At 36.0% G+C, this 22534-nt stretch overlaps 1 protein-coding gene and 1 pseudogene across 1 annotated transcript; both read left to right on the forward strand.

Moving 5' to 3' along the window:
• The first annotated feature begins 2706 nt into the window (after nt 1-2706).
• On the forward strand, nt 2707-11764 carry Prl7a4 (prolactin family 7, subfamily A, member 4). The gene is given in 6 exon segments (NM_001008341.2): nt 2707-2766; nt 3855-4030; nt 4783-4821; nt 7869-7976; nt 9587-9766; nt 11377-11764. Coding segments are annotated over 6 exon segments (753 nt in total). The 5' UTR covers nt 2707-2735; the 3' UTR covers nt 11596-11764.
• A 1579-nt stretch (nt 11765-13343) lies between these two features.
• Nucleotides 13344-16612, forward strand: Rpl7a-ps15 (ribosomal protein L7a, pseudogene 15; annotated as a pseudogene).
• The last annotated feature ends 5922 nt before the right edge of the window (nt 16613-22534 follow it).

Below are 22534 nucleotides of genomic sequence, written 5' to 3' on the forward strand. Positions count from 1 at the left end.
GGCTAGGAATCAGACCCAGATCCTCTGAAAGAGCAATATTTGCTTCAGCTCCATATTTTTGAATCTATAGATATGACTGTTTTAGTAGAAATACCTTTAAAATTCAAGAAACTTTAATAGGTCTTTGGGATGACTGGCAAAATTTCAAGCCTGCCATGTGATAGTAAATTCTGGATGCTATTAAAGGAATGAGGAATAATTGGAAGAAGATATATTAAGTGATATGGAAGTGGGAACACAGGAGAAATGGTTACAACAAAGGATTAACTAACATTAAAAAATTTGAAATTCATATTCAAACCTATAGAGCCTAGTTGGTATTGAAATTTGGTAATGAAGGGTGTTAATGAGATGTCAACAAGCCATTTCTAAAACAATGAAAGAATTATTATTATGTTTAGTTGCTCCCTCTTACTAAGAATGATAAGCAGAGATGTTTGAATAAAAATCATGAGTACATTTAATTCTGTATAGTATACTCTCATTTTATATTAGGATTTAACTTTATTACCTTCAGGTCATTTCAATGATCCATGAAAGGGGCATTATGGGTGAAATTCAAGCTTATCCCTGTCATGAGTGAATGGGGAACCAGTCTATTTTTTAATACGACGATTACTATGGATATTCCTTGTTATCATGGTCTCAAGAGTATCCCTTAGTTAAATCCTTCTTAGTTAGATAAGTTTGATGAAACAATCCATTGAAAGAGGAATAATGTCTACCCTGAAGGCTTTCTTGTCTTGCAAAAAAATAAGTTTAACTTACATGACTTATGCTCAGGCATTACTTTTCTAGTTTTGTTATACAATATAATCTCTAACAGAAAGGTATCCTGAGAATATTTTCCTTTTGAAAATTTATTTTTTATTCACTTACAACCAATTATCAACACTTCCTCTCCTCCCAGCAACTCCACACACAAGTCCTCCCCGCTATTCTACCCTCTGGATGCTAGTGTAACTGTCCTATTACAGATTCTTACACAGCAGCCAATGGAATAAATGCAGAAACTCACACTCAAACATTAGATGGAGCTAAGGGAATCTACAGAAGAGGTGGAAGAAAGATTGAGGGGCCAAAAGAGAGTAGGGACTCAATAGAAAGACAAACATTATCAGCTAATCTGGACCCTTGGGGTTTCTCAGGGACTGAATCAACAAACAAAAAGACAGCTGCACTAGACCTAGCCCTCTTACACATATGCAGCAGATGAGCAGGTGGCCTTCATGCAAGTACCCCAGTAACTATAGAAGAGGATGTTCTTGAGCACGTTGTCTGCCTGTCTGTGGATCCTGTGCCCCTATATGGACCAACTTGTCTGGCCTCAGTGTGAGAGGATATGCCTAGTCCTACAGCAACTTAAACTGTGGTGGTGGTAGGGTGTTGTAACAGTGTGGGGTGTGTGTGTGTGTGTGTGTGTGTGTGTGTGTGTGTGTGTGTGTGTGTGTAGGGGGATTAACGCCCAGAGGGTATGTGTGTCTTTTACCAGACAAATTCATACTATATGATATCTGGAACAAAATACTTTCTAATATAAAAAGTTCCAAATTTCCCCATTTTTGTTCAGTACTCTAAATTAATTTTTGATATTCATTGGAATATACTTCACCAAAGTACTGCTCACATTTTCTCTGCTATTCAGAGAATGGTTGTTTTGAGATTACCACATCCATGAATTCTTTAAATTGTTGAGCTATGCAGCATAGACTATTGACAATGTGTTGGATGCAAACAATTTAACACAATAGGGAATGCTCTATCACACAGTATAATTGCAAAATAAAGAGATGTTAACTGAAACTGAAATGAAGATTCCACACTTTCGGTTTACTTTCTTATAAAACTTTGTTGGACACTGCTGTGAAATATAATAAAAAGTCCTGCTTAGGACAAATATATTTAATAATCCAATCATGATGCTTGTACTCAATCAACTGTGGTACAACTCTCATAGGTGCAGTCTGAATAGAATACATTCTACTTAGTTTTAAGCCAAGTTGCATGGACAGAAAATATGTTTATATCTGTAAGCCTGGCTAAAAATCTGTGACTTAGGATATTCTAAGGTACAAGAAGAACTTGTATGATGTTTTGCTAAATGAAGGTCCTTTGCCTACAAAAATGAAAAAAAATCCAAAACACCAAAAATCAAAAAACACATTTGTATTTAAATCTTTCATTCTCACCCATTATATCTAGTATGTTGAAAAAAACATGTAGAATCTAAAACCTATCATATGTTCCCTGGCCCCTTGAAAAAAATCATAAATAGTAATGACTCAGATGCAGTACTCTTCCTGTAACTTTGTATTCCAATGTTCAGAAAAAGTGAAAAACAAAGTTGTCAGTCAAAGATTCAGTGACACAAACAGGTAAGTCTTCAGAAAGTGAAACTCTGGGGCAGAAAAATTTTCTAGGGGTAGAATTCACATCAGCATTTATCAAGTAGAGATCGATATAACAATTGACAACTTAACTTGGATGCCTGTTATGTACTTGAAATAAGCTGAAGGGTATATATTGATGTCTTGATTCATCATGATCATGAGGCTTTTCGCATTGACTGAAGTTCAAGAGTCATATGATAGTCAGCTTTATTCCTCGTGTTACTTCTTCTTGCCTCCTAGCAGTGTGTTGCCCTGGGGATGGTTCAATGTCCTACATAAGAGGTGGGATATTTACTGGGTGTAAGACTGTGTGAAGAAGGCAGGCTCTGCCAGGACTCTCCAGAGATGCCACTGTCTTTTCCTCAACCACGCCTCTGTGAGTAACTCTATATGACAGGAACATATTGTTATTCATACCTGGTCAGGACAAGTAAGAGTAGAAAAAGTTGAGTTGTTTCTAATTACTACTCTAGAAAACAAATACACCACACATTCTTGGAACAGAGGTTCTGAAAAGGAGTTTTCCTTCTTGGAGACATGTTGGTATGTCTAGAAACATTGTGAATTTTCTTAAATGATCAATATAATAAGAACTGTATTACTGTGTAGTAGTAAGAGCAAGTGTTCTATTTTTATGTTCTCAGATGACCAGGGCAAAAGTGATCAATCCCAAAAGCCAGATAAGACATTTGATTGGATTGAGAAAAAAATTTTATATTAAATTTATAATTACTATAGAGGAAGAATGAAACATGTTCTGTTTTCTTCATTTCGGCTATAGATTCTTGACTTGAATGAACTTAATCATATTCTCTAATGTTGGGCTTATTACACAAGAGTAGCAGATGAGTATCTAGCCATACATCTTTGGGATTGTTATTCCAGCAAAATATTTTCCAAAAAATTCCAAAACAGGAGATGATGTATTAATTACCTTGTCTTCTTCATAAAATTTCTAAGTAAATGAATTATAATCAATATGAATAATCATTCATATTGAATGGATTTTTGAGGTTAAAGACTAAAAAAGTAGTAAGATTAAGTCCTCATATTCTGCTTAAACTGTGAATATCTTTTATATCATAAACAGTAGCAAAGTACACGTACTTACTGTACATGATGTACTAATTTCAAAAATTAAAGAAAAATGAAATTTTGGTGGAAGTGATCATTGAAAACCAGCACAAATTCTTACAATATTGAACTAGTAGACAATTAATTTAATCTCCAAATGTATGAGAATTTCAGCATTTTTTCTAGTATTTATTCCAAAATGAAGGAATTCACTAATTTCTAACATCATATACCTATGCACATGTAACTATTGAATTACATTTTACAGTGAAAGATTCTTTTACCCTACCACTGAAACACAGTATCAAATCTTATAGGGATAGGCACAGGGCAGAGAAAATAAAACTTCTTTTGATAATTTTGTATAAAGGCTCTTGTTTCTATTGTCAGGGGCACTTCTTCTGATGGTGGTGTCAAACCTCCTTTTATGGGATAATGTGGCCTCTGGAACATTGACTAGTCATGAGACTGATGGTGATCCAGTATCCATCAAGGGACTGTTAAATAATGCCACCAGAGTGTCTCAGAATATCAGGAACCTGAACATAGTATTGCGCAGGAAATATGTAAGTACTTCATTTATTTCTGGTCAATTTCAAAATGCAACCTCCAGCCAAATTGTTCTATACTTCATCTACATTTACAGTTATTATCAGCCAAATCTTTACAAATGCACAGTCTTAATAAAAATTAAAGCATCAGCTATTGAAAAGTGGAGTAAGAAGAAAGTTTCATGGAATCCCAAATATTTTGGAAGAAATCAATGATTCTTGGGATTTTCTCCTAGTTATTTCTAATTTTTTTTTAAAATTTCCATTTGTGGCATAAACATCTAATAGACACAGAAGGTGAAGGGCTCTGACATCCTTACCTTCTTTACAGCTCTATCAACACGTTTAGGTAATTCAAAATAATAATCCACTGGAGAAGAAATGTATTGCAGTGAGTCACATGGGATGAATGAATCTAATTTAAATAGTGATATAACAAGTGTGAAACAAAGCAAACAAACAAACTGGCAAAACATAAAACATTAGCCTCCTAAATGTTTCAACTCTCAGAGTCATTGTTTAAATAGGTTCAATGGGTAAGTTTTGTTTCTATTGGAAGGCTTGCTTAGAATAGGAAGGAGTTTGCTGTTTCAAAGTGTTACATGTTCTTGGTTCAGTGTCAGTACATATCAAGGACAAAATAATACATGAGGATTCTTTTTCATAACTAGGCACCCAGAAGATGTGTCTCTTTTTGCAATAAATATGCATTAATGTCAAAATTTAACTCACTAATTTTCTTTCTTTTTTCTGTTATCTTATCTCAGACAGTCAATGAAATCTCTCCCCTCCTATTTGGTAGTAATGTAAGTACATTTTTACTTTCCATCCTTCTCTCCCAAAGCCTCCTTGTTAATGACCTTGCTTTAGCTTAACACTGAAAATTAAATTCCAGTTTCAAGAGATACCCCTCCAAGGGTAAAATAAAGTGCCAGCCATTAAAAAGAACAATCACAGGATACCTTCATGAAATCAATGACTTGGGAGAAATATCATAATCTGTAGGTCTTTATCTGTCTTTTTAAATGGCTGTTTTTATTTAAAAACAATATTTGCACTTGAAACATAATATTTTAATAGTTGTTTTCTGGGAAGAATTATGATCCCTTGACTTTTGCTTCTATGGAGCCGGTCTCTGTTGACATTTTACTTTGCATACTGGATAAATCCAATAGAAAAGAAGTGTATTTCATTGAATCAGAAAGAAGGAATGAACTGACACTAAATTTTGATAACCCAAGAGGGGAAAAGGCAAACAGCAGCAACCATATATTAGCTTCTCATAGACCCCTAAATACTTGTGTTATATTTACATATGTTTACCGAATTTTGGTGCAGAAGTTATTCACTGGGAAGGCTGGATTATGACAGAAATAGGGTCTGTGATCCTGAGGACTGTATGTCTCTGTTCAAGGCCAGTTAGTAGCACAAAAGGGAGAATATAATGACTTCATTATTTACGTGGGAGCTCAGAGACTGTCTCTTTCTGCAAAAACTATGCAGTCATGATGACTCTTTATTCATTAATATTTTGCCACTCCCCTCATCATGATTCATCTAAATTCAGTATCAGGATCTTTTTTATAAATTTCTATTTTCCCTTATTTCAAAAGCCTTCATTCTAATGGTGTCACTTAAACTTAGAAGAGAAAGCATCAAAGACCAATTGACAAGTAACACATTTCCAGGTGTATTATGATCGTTCATTCTGTAGTATAATAAAAGAAAGCCTCTGAAAGTAAAGAGTGAATGGGGAAGCTGGCAAAGACTGATGTTCTGTTTTCTATAACTGTATTCATTTTTTAATTTAAAATCATGCTTTTGAACTATAAGTAACCGTTGTAACTAAGGAAGATCTCCTATATCTGCATGTAGTTTTGAAGGAGACTGTCAACATTGGCATTTTTCACTTAGCAGATGCCCAAGAAGGCTGAACTGCATGGTAGTCAGTGTGTGTAGGGAAAATAAACAATACAAATGGAAACCATATCAAGAGGGAAGAAAAGTACTAATTGATTTCAGAAAAGCCTAGTGCTTAGATTTATTTTTTAGCTCTTCAGTGCTAGAGTTTATTCAGTATGGAGGGCTGGTTGATAAGCAAAAATAGATACCCTCTTCCCGATGACTGCATGCTATCTATTCAAGGTCAGTAAAAATGTAAAACTTCTGTAACCGTGACATTAAGAGAACGTGCCTCTACATTTGCCACAAATGTGTTATTATTGTCTTTCAAATTGGTTGCTCTTTCCTCATTTCCTACCTACCCTTTTTCAAATGTGTAGGATTCCTGGAAACATATTCAATTCTACACAGAAGGTGATTAACAATTTTAAATAATACCTTATTAATAGTATATTTAAAGTACATTCATAATATCTACTGACCCAAATGTAAGGATTAATTAATATTTTGTTGATTTTATTTTCATTTTGCCTACTATTTTCTAAAAATGTTGTTTGCTTTATCTAATTTTATCAAACATGTCACATTTTCAGTCAGGATTTATGATTGTCACTGTAGGGTATGAATGTTTAGATTCTCTTGTAACAGGAAGAAAACACAGTTTTAGAATGCCTAGGTAAAAGTATATGCATCAATAGAACAAACAGGAAACAAGAAGTTAATAAATGTAGGTACCAAATACCACAATAATCGGCCCAGATTCTATAGAAAAATGATCTCTAAGACATTTCATATTGTCTAACTTTGTTATTTTTAACTTTCCCATTTAATATTGAAAAAAAATTAAGGTAAATAAGAAAAAAGAAGAGAGTAAATAAAATCATAATAAATAAAGTACAGAATGGGGATGGACATTTATATGACAGATAAAATGAGATTTCAAACCAATTAAGAGGTTTCAACATGTTTGTGTTGTTAAGTCTTTAATCTTAGATTTCATTTTTATAAAGCATATATGTTGAATATATTAATATTCTGGATAAAATTTCACTGACATATATCTCTATTTTGATTAACTGAATGCTAATTTTTTTCTTTTTTTTTTATTAACTTGAGTGTTTCTTATTTACATTTCGAGTATTATTCCCTTTCCCGGTTTCCAGGCAAACATCCCCCTAATCCCTCCCCCTCCCCTTCTTTATGGGTGTTCCCCTCCCCACCCTCCCCCCATTACTGCCCTCCCCCCAACAATCACGTTCACTGGGGGTTCAGTCTTAGCAGGACCAAGGGCTTCCCCAACCACTGGTGATCTTACTAGAATATTCATTGCTACCTATGAGGTCAGAGTCCAGGGTCAGTCCATGTATAGTCTTTAGGTAGTGGCTTAGTCCCTGGAAGCTCTGGTTGATTGGCATTGTTGTTCATAAGGGGTATCGAGCTCCTTCAAGCTCTTCGAGTTCTTTCTCTGATTCCTTCAACAGGGGTCCCGTTCTCAGTTCAGTGGTTTGCTGCTGGCATTCGCCCCTGTATTTGCTGTATTCTGGCTGTGTCTCTCAGGAGCGATATACATCCGGCTCCTGTCGGCCTGCACTTCTTTGCTGCATTCATCTTGTCTAATTGGATGGCTGTATATGTATGGGCCACATGTGGGGCAGGCTCTGAATGGTGTTCCTTCTGTGTCTGTTTTAATCTTTGCCTCTCTATTCCCTGCCAAGGGTATTCTTGTTCCCCTTTTAAAGAAGGAGTGAAGCATTCACATTTTGATCATCTGTCTTGAGTTCCATTTGTTCTAGGCATCTAGGTTAATTCAAGCATTTGGGCTAATAGCCACTTATCAATGAGTGCATACCATGTATGTCTTTCTGTGTTTGGGTTAGCTCACTCAGGATGATATTTTCCAGTTCCAACCATTTGCCTACGAATTTCATAATGCTAATTTTGACATATGCAGATACATGACTTTCATGAGCATATGGAGTTCGTGGTCAAGACTCTCACCTCCTGCCACAATTATTCCATTAAAACTCCAGAAAACTTGGATAAAGCTTGACAGATCCCTGTGAGTATTTAGCTTGAATATTTTTTATCTAAGAAGCTGAAGCAGTAAACTAACATTGTTTTTTTTTTTCATGCTGCTGGTTTTTGTAAGTAGTGTAACACATGTGGAAATCATACCTACACGGAAATGGAGTAGTAACGAACAAAGACAATATATGCTATTGATTTCATAAACAAAGGAAATGTTAAGTAAAATTATAGAAAGTCCTTTAATACTCGATAAGACATTTTAGCTTAATGATATCTCACTACTAGAGTTAACTTAATAAGGGCAAATGTCACTTACTGACTACCATGTTCAGTTTTCTTGATTTTCATAACTCTTCTTCTACTCGTGCTTCTTACATATTCTTGCCTGCATGAGTTCTGAGCTTTCTTCTATGTCTTAACTAAAGGCATCTGAAGAAAAGAGTGCTCATAAGCACTGTGAAATGCTCCTGAGAGTAACTTATATCCTCAGTTTTAATGAGGAGGTCTACATATCAGTGCAGCTCTAATTATAATTGTGTTACCTTTCCTTATGATACTTATTATCAAATGAACGTATTTAAACATCTTGTAGTAACAGACAAACTGAAGGAAGAAAAGATTTATATATATATTTTTTCAAGATACTCTACAAAGTACTTTATTGATATTACTACAAATACCCAGTTACAAAAACTAGCTGAGGTAATGGGACTGAGGCATTGGAGGGGTGTATGGAACTTGTATCTTTCATCACAACAGGAATCTGGGCTATATACAACTTAAGTCCTCATTCTTACCCATTACGCAATGATGATTCTTAGGAGACTATATTGCCAACAACTTTGGGTCTGGTTTTATCCATCATGTATTTTTCCCACTTCCGTCACAATGTCCACTCATTTTATTGTCTCTATGATAGCTGGAGATATCAGTACATATAGCCTTTTTACTCAAGAATAAATTTCATGTAATATCCTGGAAAGCACTGCCAAGTCAAAATTGCATTGTTATTTTTATTCATGCTATTACCAAGTACAATGACATTCCATTTTTTTTCTGTTATTCTTTGGTTATATGTTCCAACAAATGGTTTACTCTATTAGAGGTAAGAAGAGAGAGGGCTCTACACTGAGGAATCCACACTTATCAATGCCAAATTGACTTTATGGAATATATTTATTAATATTCTAAGATAACCTAAAATATAAGTAAGACTGTGAACAATGTAGTTCATTGGTGTGGTGAATGTAAGTTAAATGTTTTGTCATTTACACAGTGAGTATCTATTTCTCCAGAAGCAAAACATCTACTTAGCCTGAGCAAATTCTTGACCTCCCCACAATGAAACAAAAAAAAGAGACCACAGGAAGGTCTGATGGCAGAATTGCATACGGAAAGTAATATCAATAAATAAAATAATAATGTGAAATAATATATATCTACATAACCTATGTTGAAGGTAAATTATAGGTTTTATTTTACTTAATTAGTCTACATTATTTTTATTCCCCAAACCTTTCTGCTTTCCTATAAAAATATCAAATGGATATTTATTTCAGTCTGTCTCATAGAAAAGCAAAACTAACTAATCCTTTTTTTATTTACTTATCATAATGTAATTGATAAAATGTGGCTGCTTAGTTTAAGGACTTTCCAAAGCTGATCCTCAGTAGAGTGTGGGCTTGGAATGAAACTTCTAAAAATCTACTGAACATACTCAGAAGTATTCCAGAAACGCATGATGACGTCATTTCACTCGCCAAAGATATTGAAACAAAATTGGCAGAGCTTTCTGAGTATATCCAGTCTATACTTAGCTCGGTGAGTAATGTTCTCTCCTTCTACTTTTTTAAATAATAAATGATGTGACTTCTGCAATGGCAATTAAAATTTGAGGTGTTTCACTTGCAGATATTCTCAGATGTAAAACATACAGATTACAGTTTAACTTTTCACAGTTATTTGAACATTACCTCTTTCTCTGAGCAGAATGAAAAATTTCTTCATCAGATAATCTTAACAAAATTACTACTTGCTGATCAGCATTCTTGTATACCATGGCCAAACACAAGTCTATGTTTAAGTATAAAATCCGGATCCTCCATCCTCACAGTAATGAAAAGACAAATTTTACCTGAAGTCAATTAAATATAAGAAAATGTGTACAGGAGTCTTGATTTTACTTGGTGGTGCCTGACATATATATAGTACTGCATGCTAGAGATGTGAAAAAATCTACATACCTGTGATTTAGTTTCATATCGTTTTACTTTTCTTTGTTATAACATGTTTTCTTTTTTCTTAATTTTTTAAATTTTTTTTAAAAATGCGTTTAATACAGTATACTTTGATCATATTCTTCCCCTTTCCTAACTACTCCAAATTCTCCATACCAATTTATCTACCAAATTCTTTCTCTCCCTTCTTTCCATTTACCTTTTTAAAACAAGAAATGTGACAAAAGGGAAAATATAAAAACCAAAACAGAGGAGCAAAGAAAGAAAAAGTTAGCCAATGAGACAAAAATATCCAATGAAAACAAACAATCCACCCACACAAAACAGAAAATCCCAGAGACTATATTTTGTGTAGACTCCTGGTTTTGAAGCTTGACCCAGTGTATGGTTGAAATACCCAATGATATTCTTCTGGAAGAAACAGATTTCCCTTGCCCCTTTTATTTTGGTATCAATTAGAAATAACTTTTTGGTTAAGGATAAGACTTATGTCCACTTCTTATTCTCAATGATAGCACTTTGTGTGGTTTGAATCTGTGTAGGTCTTGTGAATGCTGTCAGAGTCTCTGTGAGGTTATTCATGTATCATTCCTATTGCATGTTGAAACTGCTGATCCCGTTGACTCACCTACTGTCTGTGTTTCTTTTACAATTTTTACCCTCTCTTTCTTTTTGATATTGGACCTTTGGAGGTAGTGGTGGGATATTAAAGACATCCTATTTAGTGTTGAGTGCTCTAGAATCTCTTACTCTCAGCACATTTTTCAGTTGTCTGTCTCTTTTTAAATTATTATGTACTGTCAGAAGAAACCTCAGACTTGAGAGATAATCTGATCTATGGGCATCACAATATTTCTATGCTAATTTTGCAGAATAATAATATTCTTTACTTTAGGTCAATGATCTTTGTAGTCTTAGATTCTAAGTCATACTAGCAGTGTCAGGTATGTGTTCAATCCAGTGGAATGATGCTAATACCAAATCAAAAAGTGGATAGTTACCCCTCTCAAAACATTTTTGCCGTCATTTTATCAGTATATCTTGCAGGCAGATATACTAAAACAGAAACCTTTCTGCAAGAAGTTCCGCAGTCTTATCATTTGTCTAAATGTAATTTGACATCTAATTTAAAAAAGGAAAAAACTAAAATAAGCTCTATAAATAATAACTGACTGATTTTAATTTTGATTTTAGATTTATGGACCAACAGAAGATGTAGATTACACCATCTTTTCCGGTCTTGAAGACTTACGATCATCTCATGATGAGTTTCGCATATTTGCTCTTTGTAAATTTTCCTATTGCTTACGTGATGATATACGTATGATTGAATTATATTTGGAGCTCTTGGAGTGTGTGAAAAATGTTAATGTTGATATGTGCTTATCCAACTATAGCAGAGATGCTTCTTGATGCTGAATCATTTTAAATAATCTTAATTTCATAATTGTGAAGGTATGGTTGTATATGATGGGTGTCTTTAAAAATATGATGGATGTCTTTAAAAAGAAAATGAATAGATAAATAAATAAGAACATATATGTATGTTAATGTTTACAAATAAATTTGTTAGTATCATTTATTCATTTAGTGCTAATTGTATTAATAGCTTTATGAGGTAGAAAATACAGATAATCTACAACTTGCATCAGATTCACAGTAAATTAATAATAATGGTGATAGTTATTAGTATAAAATATTAATCAACAATTGAATATATTTCCATGCTATTAAGTATGTGGGACTATTGGGATACTGAAAGAAAATAATTCAGTTTGACAGATCTTAACTTATTGCCCTATGCTATAGTCAGACACCCATCAGGTCTGCCATGCAATTAGCGCCATGTTCTATGGTTCAATTGGTAAGATTTTCCACTAATATACAAGTCATATGTACTCACTACAGCTTTCAAATGTGTCCCTGAAGTACCATACTAAGTAGTTCAATCTAGTCTTATGAGCCATGTCCATGGCTTTGCAAGCTTCAGGTTAGAACAGTATTCACATCCTGTGTACATGACCAGCTTCTCTGTCCATCATACATGATCACAACATCCTATGATATTATATTATGTCCAGGTACAGCCAGGTTGGCACAAAATGTGCTCTGGACAGAGCCTACAATCTCTTCTAAGAGATACATCCAGAGCATGTCCAGTACAGAGGTCAATGCTAGTAGCAAACCACCGAACTAAGAACACTACTCTCTTGGGGGGAATTAGAGGAAGTACTGAAAGAGTTGAAAGAGCTTGAAACCCCATAAGAACATCAATGCCAACCAACCAGAACTTCCAGGGACTAAGCCACTACCCAAAGACTATACATGGACTGACCCTGGACTCCAACTGCATAGAGAGCAATGAATAGCCTAGTAGGGGCACCAGCGGAAGGTGAAGCCCTTGACCCTGACAAGACTGAACCCACAGTGAATTTGATTGTTGGTGGGAGGACGGTAATTGGGGGAGGATAGGGAGGGGAACAACCACATAGAAGGGGAAGAGGGAATGTGAGGGGAATGCTGGCCTTTAATAAAGATGGGAAAAAAAGAAAAGATCAACGGCAGAGATGATATAAGATGTATCTAGCTTCTAACATGCTTATCAGTGTATATCATCATACCATTCACTGGTCATAAGAAGAGATGGTTACTATATATTGTCTCATTTCCTTTCTGGTGGCATAATTTCCCCATAATTATCTTAGGCTTAAGGACAGTAATGTCATTTTCAACTTACTTATTAATAGATTAGCTACTAAAACTTATTTAAGAGATGACTGCTTAGAACTCAGAGTTTCAGGGGCTGGAGAGATAGCTCAGTGGTTGGGATCTCTGGCTGTTCTTCCAGAGGTTCTGCATTCAATTCCCACCGACCACATGGTGTCTCATAAATGTCTATAATGGGATGTAATGCCCTTTTCTAGTGTGCAGGCATATATGCAGGCAGAATATTGGATAGATAATGAATAAATCTGTAAAAAAACCTCAAAAAAAAAGAAAACTTCGATAACCTAAAAAAAAAAATTCAAGCAGCTGACAGAACTCAAAATGGATTGGACCAGAAAGGAAATTCCTCCCATCACATAATAGTCAAAGCGTCAAATACCAAAACAAAGAAAGAATATTAAAAGCAGTAAGGAGCTCTCCTCCAGCAGAGCAAGATGACAAAATGAAAGAAGGCCAAGGGGAAGAAGGTGGCCCCAGCCCCAGCCATGGTCAAGAAACAAGAGGCAAAAAGGTGGTCAATCCTTTGTTTGAGAAAAGGCATAAGAACTTCAGCATTGGGCAGGACATACAGCCCAAAAGAGATCTCACACTCTTCCTCAAATGGCCCCGCTATATCAGGCTGTAGCGGCAAAGAGCCATCCTCTATATGTTGTTGTAAAAATATAAAAATACAGTTTCCTCTTGGGCCAGGGATATGGGCAGGGGTGGGCAGTATTGGTGATCTCTTCTGCTCTGCAGTCTCACACCTATGGTCACTTGATTTTTGACAAAGGAACCAAAACCACTCAATGGAAAAAAGATAGCATTTTCAGCAAATGGTGCTGTTTCAACTGGAGGTCAACATGTAGAAGAATGCAGATCAATCCATGCCTATCACCCTGTACAAAGCTTAAGTCCAAGTGGATCAAGGACCTCCACATCAAACCAGATACACTCAAACTAATAGAAGAAAAAGTGGGGAAGCAACTTGAACACATGGGCACTGGAGAAAATTTCCTGAACAAAACATCAATGACTTATGTTCTAAGATCAAGAATCGACAAATGGGATCTCATAAAACTGCAAACCTTCTGTAAAGCGAAGGACACTGTGGTTAGGACAAATCAGCAACCAACAGATTGGGAAAAGATATTTACCAATCCTATAACAGATAGAGGGCTTATCTCCAAAATATACAAAGAACTCAAGAAGTTAGAATGCAGGGAGACAAATAACCCAATTAAAAAATGGGGTTCAGAGCTAAACAAGAATTCAGAGCTGAGGAATGCCAAATGGATGAGAAACACCTAAAGAAATGTTCAACATCTTTATTCATAAGGGAAATGCAAATCAAAACAACCCTGAGATTTCACCTCACACCAGTAAGAATGGCTAAGATCAAAAACTCAGGTGACAGCAAATGCTGGCGAGGATGTGGAGAAAGAGGAACACTCCTCCTTTGTTGGTGGGATTGCAGACTGGTACAATCATTCTGGAAATCAGTCTGGAGGTTCTTCAGAAAATTGGACATTGAACTACCTGAGGACCCAGCTATACCTCTCTTGGGCATATACCCAAAAGATGCCCCAACATATAACAAAGATACGTGCTCCACTATATTCATAGCAGCCTTATTTATAATAGCCAGAAGCTGAAAAGAACCCAGATGCCCTTCAACAGAGGAATGGATACAGAAAATGTGGTACATCTACACAATGGAATATTACTCAGCTATCAAAAACAATGACTTTATGAAATTCGTAGGCAAATGGTTGGAACTGGAAAATATCATCCTGAGTTAGGTAACCCAGTCACAGAAAAACACACATGGTATGCACTCATTGATAAGTGGCTATTAGCCCAAATGCTTGAATTACCCTAGATGCACAGAACACATGAAACTCAAGATGGATGATCAAAATGTGAATGCTTCACTCCTTCTTTAAAAGGGGAACAAGAATACCCTTGGCAGGGAATAGGGTGGTAAAAATTAAAACAGAGGCAGAAGGAACACCCATTCAGAGCCTGCCCCACATGTGGCCTACACATATACAGCCACCCAATTAACAAGATGGATGAAGTGCAGGCTGACAGGAACCAGATGTAGGTCTCTCCTGAGAGACACAGCTAGAATACAACAAATACATAGGCGAATACTAGCAGCAAACCACTGAACTGAGAATGCTACCCCCATTAAAGGAATCAGAGAAAGGACTGTAAGAGCTTGAAGGGGCTGGAGACCCCATATGAACAACAATGCCAACCAACCAGAGCTTCCAGGGACTAAGTCACTATCCAAAGACTATACATGGACTGACGCTGGGCTCCAACCTCATAGGTAGCAATGAATATCCTAGTAAGAGCACCAGTGGAAGGGGAAGCGCTTGGTCCTGCCAAGACTGAACTCCCAGTGAATGTGATTGTTGGGTGGAGGGTGGTAATGGGGGGAAGATGGGGAAGGAAACACCCATATAGAAGGGGAGTGGGAGGGGTTAGGGGGATGTTGGCCCAGAAACCGGGAAAGGGAAGAACATTCGAAATGTAAATAAGAAATACTCTAGTTAATAAAAAAATAAAAAATATAAAAATAAAAAGTACAGTTGTCTTTTACCCTGCTAGGTCCGCGCTGCAGTGCCCCAAGATATCTGCTAGATATCTTGTCTGAAACACAGCCCAACCACTTTCCTACACTCAAAGCCTCACATAAATGAACACACAACACAATAATCTTAGATCCAATTGATAAGATATAATTGCCCACTTAAACATACAAAGCCCAGTACCATCCATATCTTGAGAACATTAATAACAACCTGTAAATACACAGAGCAGAATCTTAACATCACCTGCCATCTTGTCCTGCCATGGCTTCTCTGCTCTCCTCCTCCTTTCTCTTCCTCTCTCCCTTAGTCTCCTCCTCTTCCTTCACACTTCTCTCCTACCCATCCTTCCTTCTCCTCCAATGACAGGCCTCCTTCTATCCTGTACCTGCCCCTCACCAGTACTTTACAAATTCAATGGATAGGTGGTTCTGGTGAAGTAACCTGAGTTCTGAGTCCTTGACTAGGCAGCTGTCCTTGGGGCAGTGGAATTAGCATCAAAATATAGTAACTGCAGGGCAAACCACAACATCTATTGGTGGCTCAAAGTACCTCCTGCCCTCAACCAGTTCAACCAGGTGCTGGACAGGTAAACAGCGACTCAGCTGCTTAAGCTTGCCCACAAGTACAGGCCAGAGACAAAGCAGGAGAAGAAGCAGAGGCTGCTGGCCCATGCTGAGAAGAAAGCTGGTGGTAAAGGGGACGTTCCAACTAAGAGACCACCTGTCCTCCTAGCAGGGGTAAATACAGTCGCCACCTTGGTGGAGAATAAGAAGGCTCAGCTGGTGGTGATTGTCCATGTTGTAGACCCCATTGAGCTGGTGGTTTTCCTGCCTGCCCTTTGTCTAAAGATTGGGGTGCCCTACTGCATCATCAAGGGAAAGGCCAGGCTGGGGCGCCTGGCCCACAGGAAGACATGCACCACTGTTGCCTTCACACAGGTTAACTAGGAAGACAAGGGTGCTCTGGCTAAGTTTGTGGAAGCTATTAGGACCAATTATAATGACAGATATGACGAGATCCGCTGCCACTGGGAAGGCAACGTCCTGGGTCCTAAGTCTGTGACTCACATTGCCAAGCCGGAAAAGGGAAAGGCTAAAGAACTCGCCACTAAGCTGGGTTAAATGTACACTTAAGTTTTCTATACATAAATATAATTACAATATTTAAACAAAAAAGCAGTAAAAAGGAAATGTCAAGTAACATATAAAGGCAGACCTATCAGAATTTACACAAGACTTTTCAACAGAGACTAGAAAAGCTAGAAGCTGGAAAGATGTTATACTGACCCTAAGAGAACACCAATGCTTGCCAAGGCTACTAAATCAAGCAAAATTCTCAATTACCATAGATGGAAAAAACAAGATATTCCATGATAAAACCAAATTTACATAGTATCTTTCCACAAATACAGCCCTACAAAGAATAATAGAAAGAAAACTCCAATAAAAGGATGGAAAATATACCCTAGATGTATGAAGAAAGTAATCTTGTAAAACATAAACCCAAAAGGAGATAGTCACACAAATATAAGTCCACATCTAATATCAAAAATCACAAGAAGCATTCACTATTCCTTAATATTTCTTAACTTCGATGAACTTGATTCCTCAATAAAAAGACATGGACTAACAGACTGAATATGTAAACAGGACCCAGCATTTTGAGTCATACAGGAAATCCATCTCAGTGAATAAGAGAGACACTACATAAGAGGAAAAGGCTGGGAAAAATATTTCCAAGCAAATTGTCCCAAGGAAAAAGGTGGAAGAGCCATTCTAATATCCAATTAAATAGACTTTCAATAAAAAAAGATAAGAAGATCACTTTGCACTTATCAAAGGAAAAATCTAAGATGAACTCACAAATCTGAACATATAGATGCTCCAAAGGCAAGGGCACCCCCATTCATAAAAGAAAGTTTACTAAAATTCAAAGCATAGATTGCATTACACACAATAATAGTGTGAAGTTTCAGCACACCACTCTTATCAATGGACAGATCATAACAAAGGAAACTAAACAGAGATAGAGTGAACCAAACATAGGTTATGAACCACAATGTTTTAACAGACATCCAAAGAGCATTTCATCTTAAAACAAAAGAATATACCTCATGGTACTTCTCAAAATCTGACCACATAAAAGGTCTTGAAACAGGCCTCCATACAATACAATACAATACAATGCAATGCAATGCAATGCAATGCAATGCAATGCAATGCAATGCAATGCAATGCAATACAATACAATACAATACAATACAATACAATACAATACAATACAATATGAGGAGATTGAAATAATTCCAAGTATACTATCAGATCACCAGGGTCTAAGACTGGTCTTCAATAACAACAAAAACAATAGAAATCCCACATGTAAACTGAACAGTACTACTAAATGAACATTTTTTCAAGGAAGGAATAAAGAAAGAAATTAAAGACATTTTTTGGAATTTAGTGAGAATGAAAAACAACATAACCAAACTTATGGGGTTCTATGTTAGCAGTGCTAAGAGAAAAACTCATAGTTCCTAGTGTCTCAAAAAAAATGGAGAGAGCTTGACAGCACACCTAAAAGCTTTAGAACAAAAAGAAGCAAATACACCCAAGAAGAGTACAGAGCAGAAAATAAGCAAACTCAGGGCTGAAATCAACCAACTAGAAACAAAATGAATTATACAAAGAGTCAAGAAAACCAGTAGCTGGTTTATTGAGAAATCAATAAGTTAGTTAAACCCTTAGGCACATTAACCAGAGGCTCAAAACAGTATCCAAATTAACAGAATCCCAAATGAAATGGTAGACATAACAACAGAAACTGAGGAAGTTCAAAAAATTATCAGATCCTATTACAAAAGTTTATCCTCAACAAAACTGGAAAATCTGGAGGAAATGGACAGTTTTCTAGACAAATACCAGGTACCACTGTTAAATAAAGATCAAAGAAAAACTTAAATATTCCCATATCCCCTAAAGAAATGGAAGGTTTCATTAAGTCTCCCAAACAAAAGAGAGCCCAGGATCAAATGGGTTAATTTCAGAATTCTACCAGACCTCCAAAGTAGACCTAATACCAATACTCTTCAAACTATTACACATACAACTGAACAAACCTATAAAGAGAATTTCAGAGTGATTTCTCTCATGAATATCAAAGTAAAGATACTCAATAAAATTCTTGCAAATCAAATCCAAGAATGCACTAAAATGATCATTCACTCTGATCAAGTGTCCTTTATCCCAGGAATGCAAGGATGGTTGAATATATGGAAAAGCATCAACATAATCCACTATATAAACAAACTCAAGGAAAATAAAACATGATCATTTCATAAGATGCTGAGAATGCATTTTGCAAAATTCCACACCTCTCCATGGTAAAATTCTTGGCAAGATCAGAAATTCAAGTTCCATACCTAAACATGATAAAGCAATATAGAGCAACACAATAACCAACATCAAACTAAACTGAGAGATAGTTGAAGCAATACCACTAATATCAGGGACTAGGCAAGGCTGCTCACTCTCTCCCTACCTAATCAATGTATTACTTGAGGTCCTAGTCAGAGTAACTGGACAACAAAATGAAGACAAAAGGATACAAATTAAAAAGGAAGAAGTCAAAATTTCACTATTTGCAGATGATATGTTAGAAAATGTAAGTGATGCTAAAATTTCCATGAGAGGACTCCTACTGCTGATTAATAACCTCAGCAAATTTGCTGGTTCTAAAATAAAGGCAAACAAATCAGTAGCCTTCCTCTACTCAAGGGATAAATAGGTTGAAAAAGAAATTATGGAAATGACATCTTTCTCAATAGCCAAATCTAATATAAAATACTTGGTATTACTCTCACCAAGCAAGTGAAAGGTCTGTAGGACAAGAACTTCCAGTCTCTGAAGGAAGAAATCAAGGAAGACCTCAGAAGATGCAAACAAATCCCATGCTCAATGATTGGCAGGATTAATATAGTAAAATTGGCAATCATGCTGAAAGTAAATGACTGATTCAATGCAATCCCCATCAAAATTCCAACTCAATTTTTCATAGATTTAGAAAGGACCATTTGAAAATATATTTGGAAAAGCAATAAACCCAGGATAGTAAAAACTAATCTCAACAATAAAAGAACTTGTGGTGAAATCACCATCCCTGCTCTCAAGCTGGATTATAGAGTAATCATAATATAAACTAAGTGCTATTTGTCCAGAGACAGACAGTTAGATCAATGAAACAGAGTTGAAGATCCAGAAATGAATCCACATACCCATGTTCACTTAATTTTTGACAAAGGAGCTAAAACTATCCTGTGGAAAAAAGACAGCATTTTCCCAAAAATGGTGCTAGTTCAACTAGAGGGCAGAATGTTGAAGAATGCAAATTGACCCATTGTTATTCCCTTGTACAAAGCTCAAGTCCAGGTGGATCTAAGACCTCCACATAAAACCAGATACACTGTAACTAATAGAAGAGAAAGTGGAAAAGAGCCTTGAACTCATAGGCACAAGGATAGTCTTTCTGAACATAACACTAGTGGTTTATGCTCTAAGATCAAGAATCAACAAATGCGACCTCATAAAATTGCAAAACTTCTGTAAGAGAAAAGACACTGTCAATTGGACAAATCAGCATCCACTAGATTGGGAAAATATCTTTACCAATCCTATATCCAAAAGAGGGCTAATATACAATATATGCAAATAATTCAAGAAGTTATACTCTAGAAAATCAAATAATCCTATGGGTACAGAGCTATACAAACATTCTCAACTGAGGAATACTGAATGGCTGAGGAGCACCTAAAGCAATGTCCAATGTCCTTAGTCATCAGGAAAATGTAAATCAAAATAACCCTGAGATTCTACCTCACACCATTCAGAATGGCTAAGATCAAAAACTCAGGTTGCAGTAACTACTGGTGAGTGTCTGGAGAAATAAGAACACTCTTCCATGGTTAGAAGTTTTCAACTGGTACAAACACTTTGGAATGCAGTCTGACTGTTCCTCAGAAAATTGGTCATATTACTACCTTAGGAGCCAACTTTACCACTCCTAGGCTCACATCAAAAATATGCTCCAACATGTAACAAGGACACATGCTCCACCATGCTCACAGCATCCTTATCTATAAGATCCAGAAGTTGGAAAGCACCTATATGTCCTTCAACAGAGAAATGGATATAGAAAATTTTGTACATTTACACAATGGAATAATACTTAGCTATTAAATGCAGTGAGTACATGAAATTATTGAGCACATTGATGAATCTAGAAAATCATCATGATTGAGGTAACCCATTCACAAAAGAAAACACGTGGCTTGCATTCATGATAAGTAGATCCTAGCCAAAAAGCTTTTAATATCTTAGAAAAATTCACATATCGTATGAAGCTCAAGAAGAAAGAAGACCAAAATGTGGATGCTTCATTCCTTTTCAGAAGGGAGAATAAAATATTCATGGGAGGAAATATATGGACAAAGAATGGAGCAGGGACTGGAGAAAATGTCATCCACAGACTGCCCCACTTGGGGGTCCATCCCATATGCAGCCACCAAACCCATTCATTATTGCTGATTCCAAGAAGTGCTTGCTCAGAGGTGCCAGATATGGGTCATTCCTGAGAGGCTTTGCCAGAACCCTACTGATACTGAAGAGGATGCTTGCAGCTCACCATTGGACTGAACAAGGGGACCCCAATGGAGGAGTTAGAGAAAAGACTGAAGAAACTGAAGGAGTTTGCATCCCCACTGGAAGAACAATAATGTGAACTAACTAGAACCAACCAAATCTCCCAGGGAGTAAACCACCAACCAATGAATACACATGGAGAAACCAATGACTCCAGCTACATATATAGCAGAGAATGGCATTATCCAACATCAACAGGAGGGAAAGCCCTTGGTCTTGTGAATGCTCATTTCCCCAATGTAGGTTAATACCAGAGTGTTGTGTTTGTGGTGAGTGTGTTGGAGAGGGACCATCCTCAGCAGGAGAAGAGGGAAGGGTGTATAGAAGAGTGTGGAAGGGGTATAACATTTGTAATGTAAATGCATAAAATACCAAGAAAAATAAAATGAAAAAAGTGAAACTCTTCAAGCTGACCTAGATCTGTTTGTTTTCCTTAATTGTAAAAGTCAAATCAAAGAGGTAAGTTTCTTATAAAATATTTTTACCATTGTTTTGTAAATAATTTTGCTAATTATGATGAAAGAGCACAAGTTGTTGAGTGAAGCTGTCTGCGTCTTCATCACACTGCTGGAGAACTAGAGAGAGGAGGAATCTTAGTATGCTACTTTGACACTTAAATTTATAGTAGATATAACTGAAATATTAGATGTTAATTGAAGAGCTGTTCTATTTTTTCCTAAGTGTTAACATTTTTTACTACTGTGTGTGTGTGTGTGTGTGTGTGTGTGTATGAGTATGTATGTATATATGTATGTTTATGGATGGCTAGCAAATAAATAATTTATTTAATATGTAATTTAAATTTATTATCTTAAATATTAGAACACATTTTCTTAAATTGTGTATATTCATCAATCCCCTCTTATCAATGCTGAGGAAGCTATTCTTAATAGGTTGCCAAAATTGTAAAAGCTTGCAGTGATTAATCACATGTCAAAAATATTGTTTTACATATACAAATTGGGAGTTGGAATGCAGGGAGAGAATCTTCAAGGAGTTGGGAGAGGATAAAGTATTACTATAATATAATGTCTGGAATAACATTTTCAATAAAAAGATACATTTCATCTTATAAAATATTGCAAACAAAAATGTTAAATGATATGTGCACATCTCACTTAAGTGCATATTTGAATCTTTAAAGATCAGAGTAATCACAATTTTTCTTATTATTTCACTTATTGACAAATTTCTCAATATAAATACATGAAAGGAACACGATTCCTCAAAACTATGAATTTGAAAGTATTGAATTCATAGATATTATATAAGGAAGATCTAAATGGAGAATGGCCATTTAACCTCTTGTTTGTAAAAATTATCAGTGAACACAAACAGCATAAAAACAAG

Source organism: Rattus norvegicus, chromosome 17 (genome assembly GCF_021556685.1).
Source record: "Rattus norvegicus strain SHRSP/BbbUtx chromosome 17, alternate assembly SHRSP_T2T, whole genome shotgun sequence".
NCBI lineage: Eukaryota > Metazoa > Chordata > Mammalia > Rodentia > Muridae > Rattus > Rattus norvegicus.